Consider the following 15,258-nt stretch of genomic DNA (forward strand, 5'->3'; position numbering starts at 1 on the left):
TCATTTGAGAACACCCTTCCAGAACTCTCTATGCTTATATACACATATAGTTCAGTTCAGCTGCTCAGTCGTGTCCAACTCTTTGCAACACCATGAATCGCAGCATGCCAGGCCTCCCTGTCCATCACCAACTCCTGGAGTTCACTCAAACTCATGTCCATCGAGTTGGTGATGCCATCCAGCCATCTCATCCTCTGTCGTCCCCTTCTCCTCCTGCCCCCAATCCCTCCCAGCATCAGGGTCTTTCCCAGTGAGTCAACTCTTCGCATGAGGTTGCCAAATAGATACATAGATAAATAATTTTCATAAATGAAATTATTCTTCATGCAATTATTTCATAACATCTGTTTTCATTTAACACCTTATCAGCTCCTGTCATGTCAATGAATATAGAGACTTACCCCTTAACGACTGGCGGTTAGCACATTACTCTTGTCTGCTAGTAACTCTTTCTTGGAAAAAACATCCATTGCATACTCCACGTGGTCCTAGTAAGAAATATGATCACAGGAGTCTCTCCCTACATGGTGTGTGGCAGGGAATCAGTTGACCCATGCCTGAAAACTCAAAGTCTCTATTCCCTTAGCTACAGGGGTTTCCTAAGATCAATCAACATAGACCCTGAGATTTAATATATCAACACTAGGAGAGAGAGTCTTACTTCCTTTAGGATTGAGAATTATTAAGACAGTATAAACCAATTGCCTACAGTCATCTTTGCTGACAACAAAAAGGAATCTGTCTGTGATAGGAAAATTGAAGTCTAAGCACAAAAGAAGCAGAGATAAGCAAAGATGAAAGAGAAAGTTTTGAGGTATCTTAGACCCTGGATCAGGCAATGGCAAGCCACTCCTAGAAAATCCCATGGATGGAGGAGCCTGGTAGGCTGCAGTCCGTGGGGTCACTAAGGGTCGGACACGACTGAGCGACTTCACTTTGGCTTTTCACTTTCACACATTGGAGAAGGAAATGGCAACCCACTCCAGTGTTCTTGCCTGGAGAATCCCATGGACGGGGGACCCTGGTGGGCTTCTGTCTATGGGGTCACACAGAGTCGGACACGACTGAAGTGACTCAGCAGCAGCAGCAGCAGCAGCTGCAGACCCTGGATCCCACTATGCCTGAGCTACTTCATCTGGACTACAGTCAGTGTTGCTATAATACAACTTAGACTTTCCCCCAAATTACTGCACTATGCAAAGTTGTTCAGTAAAAATCACAGGGCTTATGGGGGAAATGGAACTAGGAGTACAAGATTTAAAAACTTTGTCACTGACACATATACAAAAAAGGTATGAACTTAATGAAAATGATAGCACAGTTTTACATGCCAACTGGTTATGAAATACAAAACTACTACAACAAACATGGTGCTTTAGTTTGAAAAAGACCTGAAGCTTGCTTGTGGAAATGGGTATCAGAAGGGTTGCAAGTTATGAGTTACTGTGAGGTGACAGATGGATAGTTATCTGAAATCAGGCGGAAAGCTGCAACACTAGATGTGGATGGGTATGACTCAAAAGATACAAAGAAGTGAGGCAACTGGTAGATGTCTGAGGTCTATGTGTGCATTTTATATACTCCTCTGCAACTTGATTCATTTGGGTTTAGTTTTCTGTTTTCACCTAATGCTTCTGGCTGACAAAATTTCACATAAGAAAATGCAAAATTCATCTTACACTTAAACTGTTCTCTAATACATTAGTCACAAAGGAACAGACAAGTGTTAGAGCAGTCTGTACTTGACTATGTAAGTGAATAAATTCCCTTTTTTGGTTTAGCATAATTCCAGTTAGCTTTCTTCCAGGGTCCTGAATAGTAATACATGGCTAAAAAATATTTCATTACACATCAGTAATACATTTTAAGTTCCAGGCTGGCTTCTCTGTGTCTCTTGACACATTTCTAGACTCTTACTCTACTTCCAGTTCTTGTGTGCTCAGAGATTGAAAATTCATTTTAATATTAACATAAACCATCATTAAGAAGGTGAAGTGGGGACTTCCTTGGTGGTCCAGTGACTTAAGACTTCGCCTGCCAATACAGGGGGTGTGGGTTCAATACCTGTTTGGGAAGCTAAGATTCCACATGCTTCACAGTCAAAAAACATAAAACAGAAGCAATATTGTAACAAATTCAATAAAGACTTTTAAAAAAGAAGGTAGAATGGACCTGAAAAAGGCATAAAAATTCAAAGCCAAAAGGGTGAAGGTGGAATGATTGGAGAGAATGGAATTGTAGCATGTATATTATCATAAGTGACCAGTCCAGGTTCGACGCATAAATTTTCCTCTGTTCATTTCTTTGCATTTGTGCTTTTTTAATAAAATTCTTTTTTTAAAAAAAAAAAAAGATTTTTAAAATTTTATTATTATGATCTGTAACACAACTGACTTTTCAAACAGATGATTGAAAGTTGATGATTACAGAATTTAATCTTGGCCCTGACAAGTTTTGGCCATTTTCAGAATGATCTTTCCCACGGATTCTGCTACTTCAAAATCCATAAAAACTCTCATGGTGATTGCAATATTAAATCTTTTCATGTAGATATTATAGCTCAAATCACCTAACCTTATACATAAGACAGTTTTTCCCTGGGCTATCACTTTAGCTCTTGTTTATGCAAAGGCCTCCATGCATTGCAGTTTTGTCACTGATGTTCTCGGCGATTACTCTTGGGGTTGGAGCAAAACTGGCCCCAAAGATACTGCCATTTTGTACTATTCTTAGCAAGAGGAGAGAGCGAGTATTCCACACCACAGACAAGTTCTTTCATATACTGGCTGTGACTTTAGCATTTGAAATCCCTAAGCGGGGTTTCTCTTCAAGAAAATTAGAGATATCAAGGGAACATTTCATGCAAAGATGGGCTCGATAAAGGACAGAAATGGTATGGACCTAACAGAAGCAGAAGATATTAAGAAGAGGTGGCAAGAATACACAGAAGAACTGTACAAAAAAGATCTTCATGAGCAAGATAGTCACGATAACGTGATCACTGACCTAGAGCCAGACATCTTGGAATGTGAGGTCAAGTGGGCCTTAGAAAGCATCGCTACAAACAAAGCTAGTGGTGGTGATGGAATTCCAGTTGAGCTATTTCAAATCTTGAAAGATGATGCTGTGAAAGTGCTGCACTCAATATGCCAGCAAATTTGGAAAACTCAGCAGTGGCCACAGGACTGGAAAAGGTCAGTCTTCATTCCAATCCCAAAGAAAGGCAATGCCAAAGAATGCTCAAACTACCACACAATTGCACTCATCTCACACGCTAGTAAAGTTATGCTCAAAATTCTCCAAGCCAGGATTCAGCAATATGTGAACCGTGAACTCCCAAATGTTCAAGCAGGTTTTAGAAAAGGCAGAGGCACCAGAGATCAAATTGCCAACATCCGCTGGATCATGGAGAAAGCAAGAGAGTTCCAGAAAAACATCTATTTCTGCTTCATTGACTATGCCAAAGCCTTTGACTGTGTCGATCACAATCAACTGTGGAAAATTCTTAAAGAGATGGGAATCCCAGACCACCTGACTTGCCTCTTGAAAAACCTGTATGCAGGTCAGGAAGCAACAGTCAGAACTGGACATGGAACAACCGACTGGTTCCAAATAGGAAAAGGGGTACGTCAAGGCTGTATATTGTCACCTTGCTTATTTAACTTATATGCAGAGTACATCATGAGGAACGCTGGGCTGGAAGAAGCACAAGCTGGAATCAAGATTGCTGAAAGAAATATCAATAATCTCAGATATGCAGATGACACTACCCTTATGGCAGAAAGTGAAGAGGAACTCAAAAGCCTCTTGATGAAAGTGAAAGAGGAGAGTGAAAAGGTTGGCTTGAAGCTCAACTTTCAGAAAACAAAGATCATGGCATCTGGTCCCATCACTTCATGGGAAATAGATGGAAAAACAGTGGAAACAGTGTCAGACTTTATTTTGGGGGGCTCCAAAATCACTGCGGATGCTGATTGCAGCCATGAAATTAAAAGACGCTTACTCCTTGGAAGTAAAGTTATGACCAACCTTGATAATATATTAAAAAGCAGAGACATTACTTTGCCAACAAAGGTCCGTCTAGTCAAGGCTATGGTCTTTCCCGTGGTCATGTATGGATGTGAGAGTTGGACTGTGAAGAAAGCTGATCGCCAAAGAATTGATGCTTTTGAACTGTGGTGTTGGAGAAGACTCTTCAGAGTCCCTTGTACCGCAAGGAGATCCAACCAGTCCATTCTAAGGGAGATCGATCCTGGGTGTTCATTGGAAGGACTGATGCTAAAGCTGAAACTGCAATACTTTGGCTACCTCATGTGACGAGCTGACTCACTGGAAAAGACTCTGATGCTGGGAAAGGTTGGGGGCGGGAGAAGAAGGGGACGACCGAGAATGAGATGGCTGGATGGTATCACCGACTCTGTGGACATGAGTTTGTGTGAACTCCAGGAGTTGGTGATGGACAGGGAGGCCTGGCGTGCTGTGATTCATGGGGTCGCGGAGAGTTGGACACGACTGAGTGACTGAACTGAACTGAACTGAACTGAAAGCGGGGTTTATGCTATGCAGATAAGGAGGCATAAAAAGTTTCCTTAAACCCATCAGCTTTAGATCTGTGTAGTTTTTATAGTCATTGGAAATGAGCCACTCAACTCTGCTCTGAAAGCAGACATAAACAATATATAAACAAGTACGACTGGTTATGTTCCAATAAAACCTTCTTTACAAAAACAGACAGCAGGACAGATTTGTCCAGAGTTCCTGGTACCATAATTTGCCAACGCCTGCTTTGGACCAATAGTTTTCACTTTTTTTTAATGGAGCATTGCAGCAGTCTTTTGAGACTCAAGGAATGCCAAGCAGGCAGGAACCTGAATTATCCCTGCTTCAACTATAATAGTTTTTATTTTCATGATATGTGGACCCTTGTATGAAATCAGGTTTGATTAAAGAGTTTCATTTCTAATAAGGAGTAAAGCTGTAAAACCACAGCCTTGAACTAAGCCTAAAATCTGCTGTCTTAAAACTCAAGAACAGATGTTTAAGGCAAAACAAATACATCTTTTGACATTTTTAAAAATGATCATAGGTGGTACACATGTGTTTTGATGTTCCCAGAAATTCACTTTCTCATAAAATTGATAAAAGCATTTAAGTAGATAACTTGAACAGCTCTAAAAATGTTATTGGCTTATCATTCCTATGTTATTTCAGCTTTTTCTAAACATAACGTTTAAGGTACCTTAAAAGGTCCAAGAGAGGTGGTATGAAATAATGAGAAAAACATCAACTTAGGAGACTGCATTTTCCTCCATTGCTAGATTGTGAGCTCCTGGGAATCAGGAAGTAAATTGTCTTCCTCTTGAATTATGCTCAGCACCTAGAACAGAACATGACACCAAGTTTTAATTTTTAAGGCAAATGTAAACTAACTATTACATAGCTATGAAGAAAATAAATTCAGGTAGTTTATTTACTTATATCTTTCCATAATCTGTAAGGGAAAAAAGCATATTTTTCCTGATTGTATGCTAAGTTGCTTCAGTTCAGTTCAGTTGCTCAGGTCGTGTCCGACTCTTTGCGACCCCATGAATTGCAGCACGCCAGGCCTCCCTGTCCATCACCAACTTCCAGAGTCTACTCAAACTCATGTCCATCGAGTCGGTGATGCCATCCAGCCATCGCATCCTGTCGTCCCCTTCTCCTCCTGCCCCCAATCTCTCCCAGCATCATGTCCAACTCTGTGCAGCCCTATGGACTGTAGCCCACCAGGCTCCTCCATCCATGGGATTTTCTAGGCAAGAGTACTGGAGTGGGGTGCCATTGCCTTCTCCAGGGAAGCCGCTTAATAGTGAGCAACAAAATAAAAAGTTTGTACTTTGAGATATATTTTTAAACCTAGAAAATTAGCATGTTTAAAACACATAAAAGCTAATAATTGGGTCCACAAATCCCTTATATGCACTTCTTAAATACAAAAAGCTCTGGAAGCCAAACATTTTTGTTTTGTATTTTTAATGACTTATTTGACAGTCAGTTTAGTCTAACCTAAACTTATCTGACAATAGTAGCTGACTTGAACTGAAGGTGGCTACTTACTGGAGTTTATCTACCCCTTATGAATAATCATAAGGTTTGCTACAATAAATACTACCCTATTTGATTATGCGGCATTTTCCCTCAACTCCCTAGGGTGTTAAAGAATACATAGTATATGGCATTCGGTTTTACACAAACTTGCCAGACAACCCCAGATCTTTTCCTGGTTGCTTTCCACATAGGAATCTAGAATCCCATTCCAGCCTCTCTGAGGCCATGCCCCAGGTCCCAGTTGCTTTTCTGCCGCCATCTTGAGCAACAATTGTAGTGCAAACAGCTCTGAGTGCCTTCCTCTCACGGCAGTTGGAAAAATAAATGTGCTTCCCGATTATATATAAATTCAGCATTATCACTTTGATGGTCAATGATGCATTAACAAAGAACATCTTGGTCTTTTATAAGCACCTTTCTATTTTCATCACTGGACACTGGGGCAGTCGAGGATCAGAATTAAGTTACAAGCTCTTAGCCTTCCAACGGAATCTGCTCAATATCTTTACCATTTGACTGATGCACATCTTGGCCAGTATGTAAGAATTTCTCTCCCGTTAAGTGTGGGCAACAATAGGTGTCTGTAAAGAGAAAGTAACCGGAGGCCCTACAGTGGCTCGGCTCCAGCAACAAATCCATCATTACTCCATTGAACTGGCACACTCCCCACTATCTCTCCTGGACCCCACCCTCTGGCCGGCAGGATCCTATCTAGAGATCTCAATTAGAGATCTTATACTAAATAGCACAGGTTATGCCCCATAACGCTAGAGGAGGTGGACCCGCCTACACCCTAGGGTTTGGGAATCTGGGCTTGGATAAACTAAACCGACGAAAATTTAAACCACAATGCCAACTTATCCCGACACCATTTCCTCATAAGAAAAAAAAACAGACTCCAAAATCACCCCTCTAAAAATGCCTCTCTTTAGAACTGCAGAGTTAGTGGATGGGACACTCTGCCGGACCCACCTACATTGGGCGCGCTCCCACAAAGTCTGGGGACAGCGGCGCTCAGGCGTAGGAGCTAGACTCCTCCCCTCAGAACACACATCCCCACCCTTCCCCGCTACTTCCGGTCCGCACACAACGCCCTCAAAGGCGCTTGCGCCGTTTTGATAGGCTTCTCCAGTACAAGAAATCTGAGCTCTGCCTCTCAGGAACCGCCCCCGCCTCCTCTTCGCCCCGCCTACGCCCCACCGGCCCCTCCCGAAATCTCGCGAGGGTAGAAGCGCGTCCGTGTTTTGCGGGCAACTAGCTCTCCCAGCAGCTGTAATTGCTGCTGCGGGAGATATCCGAGCTGCTGTCGTCCGCGCGCCCGCCCTCCCCCACTGAGGAGAGCCACCGCCTCTTTCGCTCTCTTCACACACCTATCGCCGGGAGCGGCGGCAGCAACAGTCCCTGGATCCACCGCCGCCTCGGCAGACGGCCGCTCTGCTGGTTATTACCTCAGTCCGGCGTTTGCCGGCGGCCCCCTGTCCAGCTCCTCTCTTCAGATCGTCTGCTGCCTCCTCATCCTCCCCGGGACCTAGCTCCCCACGGTTCGCCGGGGTGGGGGACGACGAGGAGGAGACGAGAGTCACCCTCCCTCCAGGCGGCGCCGGCCCCCTCACCCGCGGGTGTGTCCTATAAATGGCGTCGGAAAGCGACACGGAGGAATTCTTTGATGCCCCTGAAGATGTGCACCTAGAGGGCGGCGACCCTATCGGGTAAGGAACCGGAGCCCTGGCCCAGAAGCCAGGCGTCCCCTTCTCCCGGCTTCCCCTGTGCCTTCCCCCTACACCCCTTTCAGGTCCCGCCGCCGCAGCCCCTCTCCGTCTCCCTCGGCTACTTCAGAGTGAGTTCGGGGGAGGGCGATCGCCCACCTCGGGCAAACCCCGCTCGCTCTTGGCCCTGGTAAACGGCCCCCGGGCTTCTCTCGGAGCCTCTTTCTCCTGTCCAGCTTTCTGCGAGGTGGAACAGTTTAAGAGCTCGAGAGCCGGAGATGTGTATTTGAGGGTTTCAGAGCTTACCTTGAAACATCCGTTTTGGCCTTGGGGGCCATAGATGAAAGGAGCAGTAACAGGAATTGCAGTGACGGTTGTTTTTTTCTTCTTTTGCCGCTAACTTACCTATCCGATTCAGAGGTGTCTCTACTTCTCCTATTTGCCGTCCTCTTTTGGTTGCACAAAAAAGAAAAGGAGCGGAGCGAGGGGAGGGGGACGACTGGGTGTTTACTTAGGAAAGTCCTCTAGCTGATGTACTCTAGATCCACGGTGTTTTATTAAAATAGCACCTTGCCATGAGGCAGAGGAAATCAAAGACGAGGTCCTTTACCATTAGCGAGACTGCGGTCTTAAAAGAGTTGCCGTACAGAAATGTGTACAACCGACTACAGCGATACAAACAAGTGCTGAGTAATCTGTGGTTGGAAGGAGAGCCACAGCTTTGTGCTCTTTATCTAATTCTGCAAAATGTTTTAGTGGTGATTAATAGGGAGATTCTGAGTAGGAACTACAGTAGTTGGAATGCTTCGCTTGCCTGGGACTTATACTGACCCACTCCCGACTCTTCCAAGTTGAAGTAATGTTTAAAGAGAGTTCACCGAACTCTTCTACTGGTCTTGGGTGGCACTAGAGGCGGTGAAATACGTTTTCGTGCTATGAGAACTTGAAAATGGGTAAAATTTGTCATGGTACTCTAAAAGTCACTAACATGGTTCCAGAAGTCAACTGCCTTCAATTTGCAAGCTTACCCGTGGAAGAAATACCTTAATGCAAATTAATGTTATCTGTACATTCTAGAAGTCGTTCGAAAACTGAATAGGTATTATATATAATATGTACCCCAAAAGTTACAGCAACAAAAGCAGAGAAAATGTACGTTGGTAGGTCATTAATGAGTGTGTTGCACCAACCTTCAAATCACTGGTATGGGATTTGAAGGTGGCAATGGCCAATCTTGAGATGGCATTGAATCTCCTTCAAGTTCAATATGAAACAAATTCACAGCTAGATGGTAGAGGTTAGAAAATTCACTTGGATTTCCAAGTATATTGGGGTCCTCTGAAATTAAATTTTGTCTTCGTGGTATTCCCCTTAAAGTAATCATATGATTTAATAAATTTAGAGCTGTATGAATATTGTTTCTTTTCAATGAATGTAACATTTAATTTTGAAGAACAGCTACATCAGGACCTGTGTAAACTGCCTAGTAGTCCAGTACCTGGCAGAAAGAACTCCAGTGTTCATTCCCTTCTCCTTCCTTTCCTGTGATTAGCAAATTTAACTTCACAGGGTGCTTACTTTGGGAGGAAGTATGCACAACTTGGAGTTATTTAACTTATCTAAGCTGAATGAGTCATTTTGATAGAATTGCTAGTCATTTCTTCCCTCCTGGGATAATAAACTTCTCAAGCACTTTGATCCTTTGATATGCTAGGTGAAAAGTAAAAACATCTCTTAGTACCCAGCCTTCTCATTTTAACACTAACTTGCCCAAATATTGAGGATGTTGAGCTCTATGGGTAAAAGCTACTGTCAGTCTATGAATTTCAAGGCTCCATCCTGCATTATTGAGGGGATTTCGAAGTAAAACTCAACTGGAGAATTTAATCTGGAAAGAACTAGCAGTACTGAGAAGACTGCACAAGGTTGGCATTATTAACATTCCCTCTGTCCTTTGTGATAGTTTTTGTTATTTGCATAAGGTACTGTGAGGAAACTTGGCTGGGTAACTAACAACCTAAAAATGAGTGAGAAATCTTGATTTGTGAAAGCATATGGTATCATCAGATATCGGTTATTAGATGTATCTTCTCTCCCTTGAGATACACTTGGAGATTTACACCATATGCACTTCTTAACCGACCCGGTTTGAGCACTTTAAGAAATGTTCCTTGCATTGCATGTCCTAGAGTACACAGAACATTTCACCAGATTGTAGTAAACTGAGTAGGCTGTTGAGAGTTATCTCATATGTTTTGTTAATTAGCAGAATCCAGATAAACAATCCATTTCCTTAAACTGCTTTCTTTCTTTTCCCCTTCCAATGGTGTCTTCAGCTTTGTTATTCTACTGTTTGAAATTAGAGTTAATAAATTTAAAAATCAGTCCAGTTTTTTATAGGAAGACTTGATTTGAATGCACCTACTTTTCCACAGTGGGCGATCATCTCCACTTGTCCAGCTTTGCAATGTATATCACAGTTACAACGCTTTATTTTGACTGATATTTTAGGTCAGACTTATTCTTTTCTCCGTTTTTATGAGGAACCTTAGGCTCAGAGAGGTTAATAAATTGGCCTAGGGGACACAGCTTGTAAGTGACAGCTGGGATTTGAAACCAGTTCTTTGGACTCCTACTCCAGTATTTTCTTCTAGTACATCATAGCTGCCCCATACTGGGTGTGTGCTATGTATGTGTGTATTCAAGGTAACTTCCTCCAAGAGATACTTGAGTCAAATGTTTTAGGACCAACTTGCTAAATTGAACTGATGCATATATTTAAAACTAGCAGCCCAAACTTGAGTTCTCTTGACTAGAAATTCCCACTTTCTCTTTCAAGAATGTGTATTTTGTTTTGTCAGATAGGGCTGTTATAAGATCATAGCATGTTACAGCTGGAAGGGACATCTAGTTTAACTCCTTCTGTAAAATGTGAAAGCCAAAGCCCCGAGAAAGGAAAGTGACTTGTCCAAGGTGCCACAGCAAACTAATGGCAAAATTAGGACTTGACTCCAGATCAGTTTCACTGTCTAGAATTATCTTCTGCTATCATGCTATCTTTTGATAAAGCAGGAAAGGGAGGAGGAAGTTTGGTATAGTACAAAAAAGCCCTGGACTATGAATCATTTCATTTCCTCGTCTTTAATTTGAGGAGAGTTTAACAGACTTGATGGTATTTGGTACATGATTTAAGATCTGTAGATGTGAAATTAGATATTTACTGTGTAAATTATATGTGAAATGAATGTTTGTGCTATTTTGTGTGGATTATGCATACACATACTAAAGGCTGGCACTGAGAACATGTTGTAAAAACAAACGTGATGTTTTGAGCATTCTTTATTTTTTTATTGGAAGAAATGGTAAAATTTTTAGAGTAGGAAGGGACAGAAAATCATTTGGCCCAGCCCTTCCATTTAACTGAAAGAGAAACTATGCTCAGAGAGGGGAAGTGACACATTGCTGATTAGCGGCAAACTCAGAACTAGAACCCAAGTCTCCTGATTCCTCGTTTATACCATGATGCCTTGTCTGTAGAAGGAAGGAAAGTATTGGCAGTTATCCCTGCTGTAGGTTTCTGGCACATACTCTGTTAGCAGGACTCCTGAGATAGTCAACTACATCTACCATGATTCTGTTTCTTTCATGTCTTGCTGTCAGGACATGGAATGTTGTAGGATCCTCACTTTTGCCCATTAATTTTCTCCAAGTCTGGATGAAAAAACGGTGACAGAACAGCTAATATAAGAATAGGGATGGTTATTTGTTTTGTTAGTTTAGTGTCAATTGCAGTCTATTATTTTAGATTGGAGTAATAACCCAAATCTTGATTTTTAAGTCATAAGAACTGAGATCAAACTGTCCCAAAGAGTTGTTTGGTCTAAAAAATAAAAAGTTGCCTAACTGCCTTTGTTGAAAACTCAGTTTTTCACTTAGACATCAGAAACATTTCTCTCTGAATTGAAAAGTAATGCATTTCAATTAAAAATTATTTGTGTGATATGGGTTATTTAACAGCCCTATTAAAAATAAGCTGTTATTTAACAACCTTATTAAAAATGTCTGTTCATGGGTTGGCCTGGAAGCATAGATGAATTATGGATTATATTTGATTGCCATTGGCTTTGTGGAGTGATAGAAATACATTTACATATGCTTTTTTATCACACCGTGTAACATCATGTAGAAGTAGGAGGGGACCTTTTGCATATTAATTAGTAAATTCAATCTCTAAATTTAGTGACCTCCAACTGTCAGTTTGGTGACTCATGGAAGTAGGACAGTCCGAAGCAGTACTGCAGTTTGGGGACTCAATTTGAATCTGTACAAACTCTTATAAACTGAAAACTTTATTCTGTTCTTGGGATAACCTACTTCAAAAAATTGGGTAGATAAAATTTGATCTTTAAAAATGTTAAAAACCTAGTTTTAGGATGTTGACAGTTCAGTGATGGTCCTACAGAACAAAAAGTAACTTCTAATTGTTGTTATTTGAGATCTGTATAACCTTCACAGTACATGACAGTCCTTGTGTTCTTTTCAGTTCATTGTTTAGATTTTGACAAAGTCAGGTGAGTTTGCCAGGCAAGCACCTTGAAGAGGCTGTTTATTTCCTCCTCAAACTCTGCCTGCGATTCTGGTAATTACTTCCTGGGGTATGTAGGTGGAGGACAGGGTGGTGGTGATGGTGATGGAGTAGGTGGTGAAGGTAGCCCCCGAAGCCAAGAGACAGAGACCAGGTTCTCAGACTGCTTACTGGGACATGGATAACTGAGATCAGACAAATCACAGTATTTAGTATTTTTTAGATACACACATACACAGTGAATTAAACAACCCTTTCTGTGAGAGATTAATAGTCTATAAGAATTAACTCAAAATTTAAAGTAATAAAAATTGTAGGTACTTTATGATACCCTACTGATATTTAACTTGAATTGCTAATTAACCTACATTTTTGTTTTCTACCCATAGCTAAGCTAATTTCTACCAACTTTCACAAGGTTTGTTCCACCCTTGCTGCCAGATATTCTGCTAAAAAGCTAAACCTTTAATTGGGTGCTTTCTTTACTCTTCAGAGTGGAATCTTATCTGTTCTCTTATTTCAGACTGAGCAGCCTTTGTTATTAGTCTGTCATCTCGTGATTCAAAATTGTGGAAAAACTGCATAAGACATAATGTGGGCCTCGTACCTGATGGCATCCCCAATGTTTTTCCCCAGTCCTATACAAATTTATCTTGGTTACTATAGCAACCAGCCTATCAGTTATTTTTCTAGCTCTCTTGCCTTCTCAGATACTAGGATTACTATATAATCAGGTTCTGCTAAAGCCCTTCAGATATTAGCATTTTATTACCAGCTGCAGCTGTCTGACAGTTTCAGCTTGGCATTCCATTAGGGTCAATTGGTTTTAAGTTCACAAAACCTTTTTGTCTCCAAACATTTTAAACATACAGAATTTAACAGGAACATGTTTAGGCAATATTTCTCTCATACTAATTTTATCAGTTCCATTGTTAGTCATTATCTTGAAGATTGAATGCCTTACATCACTGGCATCCAATGGCCATCCATTTGTCATATCAGCTAGAATAAATTTCAAGATCAAATGACCATTTAAGAAATATATACAAATATGATTTTAGACCCTATGCCATCACAGCTAGCTGAAGTGACTTAAAAGTTCCCTGATTCATCAACTCACAAATAAATAATCTGGCTTCTACCAAAAATTATTTCTGTAGATAGTAGAAAGAATGTTTGGACTTTTCATTCTAATGTGGGAAAACAGTTTAGAAGTTTAATAAGAAAGGTTATCTTTCTTTTGCAGCCTTTGATAAATGGGAAAAGAAATGCAAAGATTGAATAGTTGTATGGATCTTTATTATGTTCTATTTTTCACACTGAGGAAACCAGAAATGAAAGAGACACATGTACTCCAGTGTTCATCGCAGCACTGTTTATAATAGCGAGGACATGGAAGCAACCTAGATGTCCATCTGCAGATGAATGGATAAGAAAGCTGTGGTACATATACACAATGGAGTATTACTCAGCAATTAAAAAGAATACATTTGAATCAGTTCTAATGAGGTGGATGAAACTGGAGCCTATTATACAGAGAGAAGTAAGCCAGAAAGAAAAACACCAATACAGTATATTAATGCATATATATGGAATTTAGAAAGATGATAATGATAACCCTGTATACGAGACAGCAAAAGAGACACAGATGTATAGAACAGTCTTTTGGACTCTGTGGGGGAGGACGAGGGTGGGATGATTTGGGAGAATGGCATTGAAACATGTATATTATCATATGTTAAACGAATCGCCAGTCCAGGTTCGATGCATGATACAGGATGCTCGGGGCTGGTGCAGTGGGATGACCCAGAGGGATGGGATGGGGAGGGAGGTGGGAGGGGGGTTCAAGATGGGGAACACATGTACACCCATGGCGGATTCATGTCAATGTATGGCAAAACCAATACAATAATGTAAAGTAAAAAAATAAAAAAAAAGAAAAGAAAAAATAAACAAAAAATCTCGTAAGAACCTCAGAATTCAAATAACTAAAATAGTTAAGTTACAAACATGTTTGTCTTGCTAAAAATAAGAATGTTGAAGAAACATTTAGGATAAATAAACTGATAGTTCATATAGTAGTTTATATCATGTTTGTGTTAATGTTTGTTTTTGGTGCTCATGCTTGTTAATATTATATGGTATAGTAATAAATATATGCCTGATTCATCTTTCTAAATATGCCTAATTAATGTTTCAGTTTAACTGAGGTGGTTAATCTTTTAATGCTTTAGCCAATTTTGGTGTGTGTTTCAATATATAACAATAACATAAGTAATGTGTTTTTAAAAATCAGAGTAAAATTTCTCTTAAGATATTTTGTGTACTTTTCAAGAAATGTTTATCTTTCTGAATTAGAATATTATGTAGTAAGCTTGTGAGTTTGTGAAATGATTAAATTAAAATTTCCTGGCTTGAATTTTTATTTTTAAATCATTTGAATGGTTTAAGAGTTTAAAGCATTTTAAGATTAGTTTATCCTATTCAAAACTCTGGTTACTAAATTCTGATGATGCCCCAAGGAGAACTTTATTTTAATTGCACAAATAAGCTACAGAGCAGAAAAGGTTTTACTTTATCCACGGGACCCTAATCCCTAAAATTTTTTAAATAAAGGGGGAGGGGAGGATAAGAACTTTTTTTTAAAGGCCAAGGGTGAACCACAAAAATTTTGGAAACCACTGACAGAAAACTTTAATGTTTTTCCAGTAGGCAGCCTGTGCAGAGCAAGCCATACCTGTATAAAATGTACTTGACCACTACTAATTGTAATAGACTGTTCCAGTACAAACTCATTGAACCGTGGGCATTCTTATGAACCAGAGGTCAAACTCTTTAGAGAACCAATAAATAGAATGTAGAGCTGTATTCAAACCCATT

At 40.5% G+C, this 15,258-nt stretch overlaps 1 protein-coding gene and 1 long non-coding RNA gene across 3 annotated transcripts in view; one reads left to right on the forward strand and one right to left on the reverse strand.

Annotated features, from left to right (window-relative positions):
• The window catches only part of LOC148773424 (uncharacterized), a 102,348-nt gene extending 94,118 nt beyond the window's left edge, over positions 1-8,230 (reverse strand). For both annotated transcript variants that reach the window (XR_016036757.1, XR_016036758.1), the window contains exons 1-2: positions 8,100-8,230; positions 5,240-5,377 (exon numbers count right to left, since the gene is read on the reverse strand). This is a non-coding gene — a long non-coding RNA (uncharacterized LOC148773424). The remainder of the gene's footprint in view (positions 1-5,239; positions 5,378-8,099) is intronic.
• LOC129535269 (WD repeat-containing protein 44) overlaps positions 7,329-15,258 on the forward strand; it is a 90,915-nt gene continuing 82,985 nt past the window's right edge. The window contains exon 1 of the mRNA XM_055393961.2: positions 7,329-7,796. Coding sequence (XP_055249936.2) covers positions 7,720-7,796 — 77 coding nt within the window. The 5' untranslated portion in view covers positions 7,329-7,719. The remainder of the gene's footprint in view (positions 7,797-15,258) is intronic.

The sequence above is a fragment of the Moschus berezovskii genome, chromosome X (genome assembly GCF_049115385.1).
Source record: "Moschus berezovskii isolate FMDL1 chromosome X, NW_MosBer_1.0, whole genome shotgun sequence".
Taxonomy (NCBI): domain Eukaryota; kingdom Metazoa; phylum Chordata; class Mammalia; order Artiodactyla; family Moschidae; genus Moschus; species Moschus berezovskii.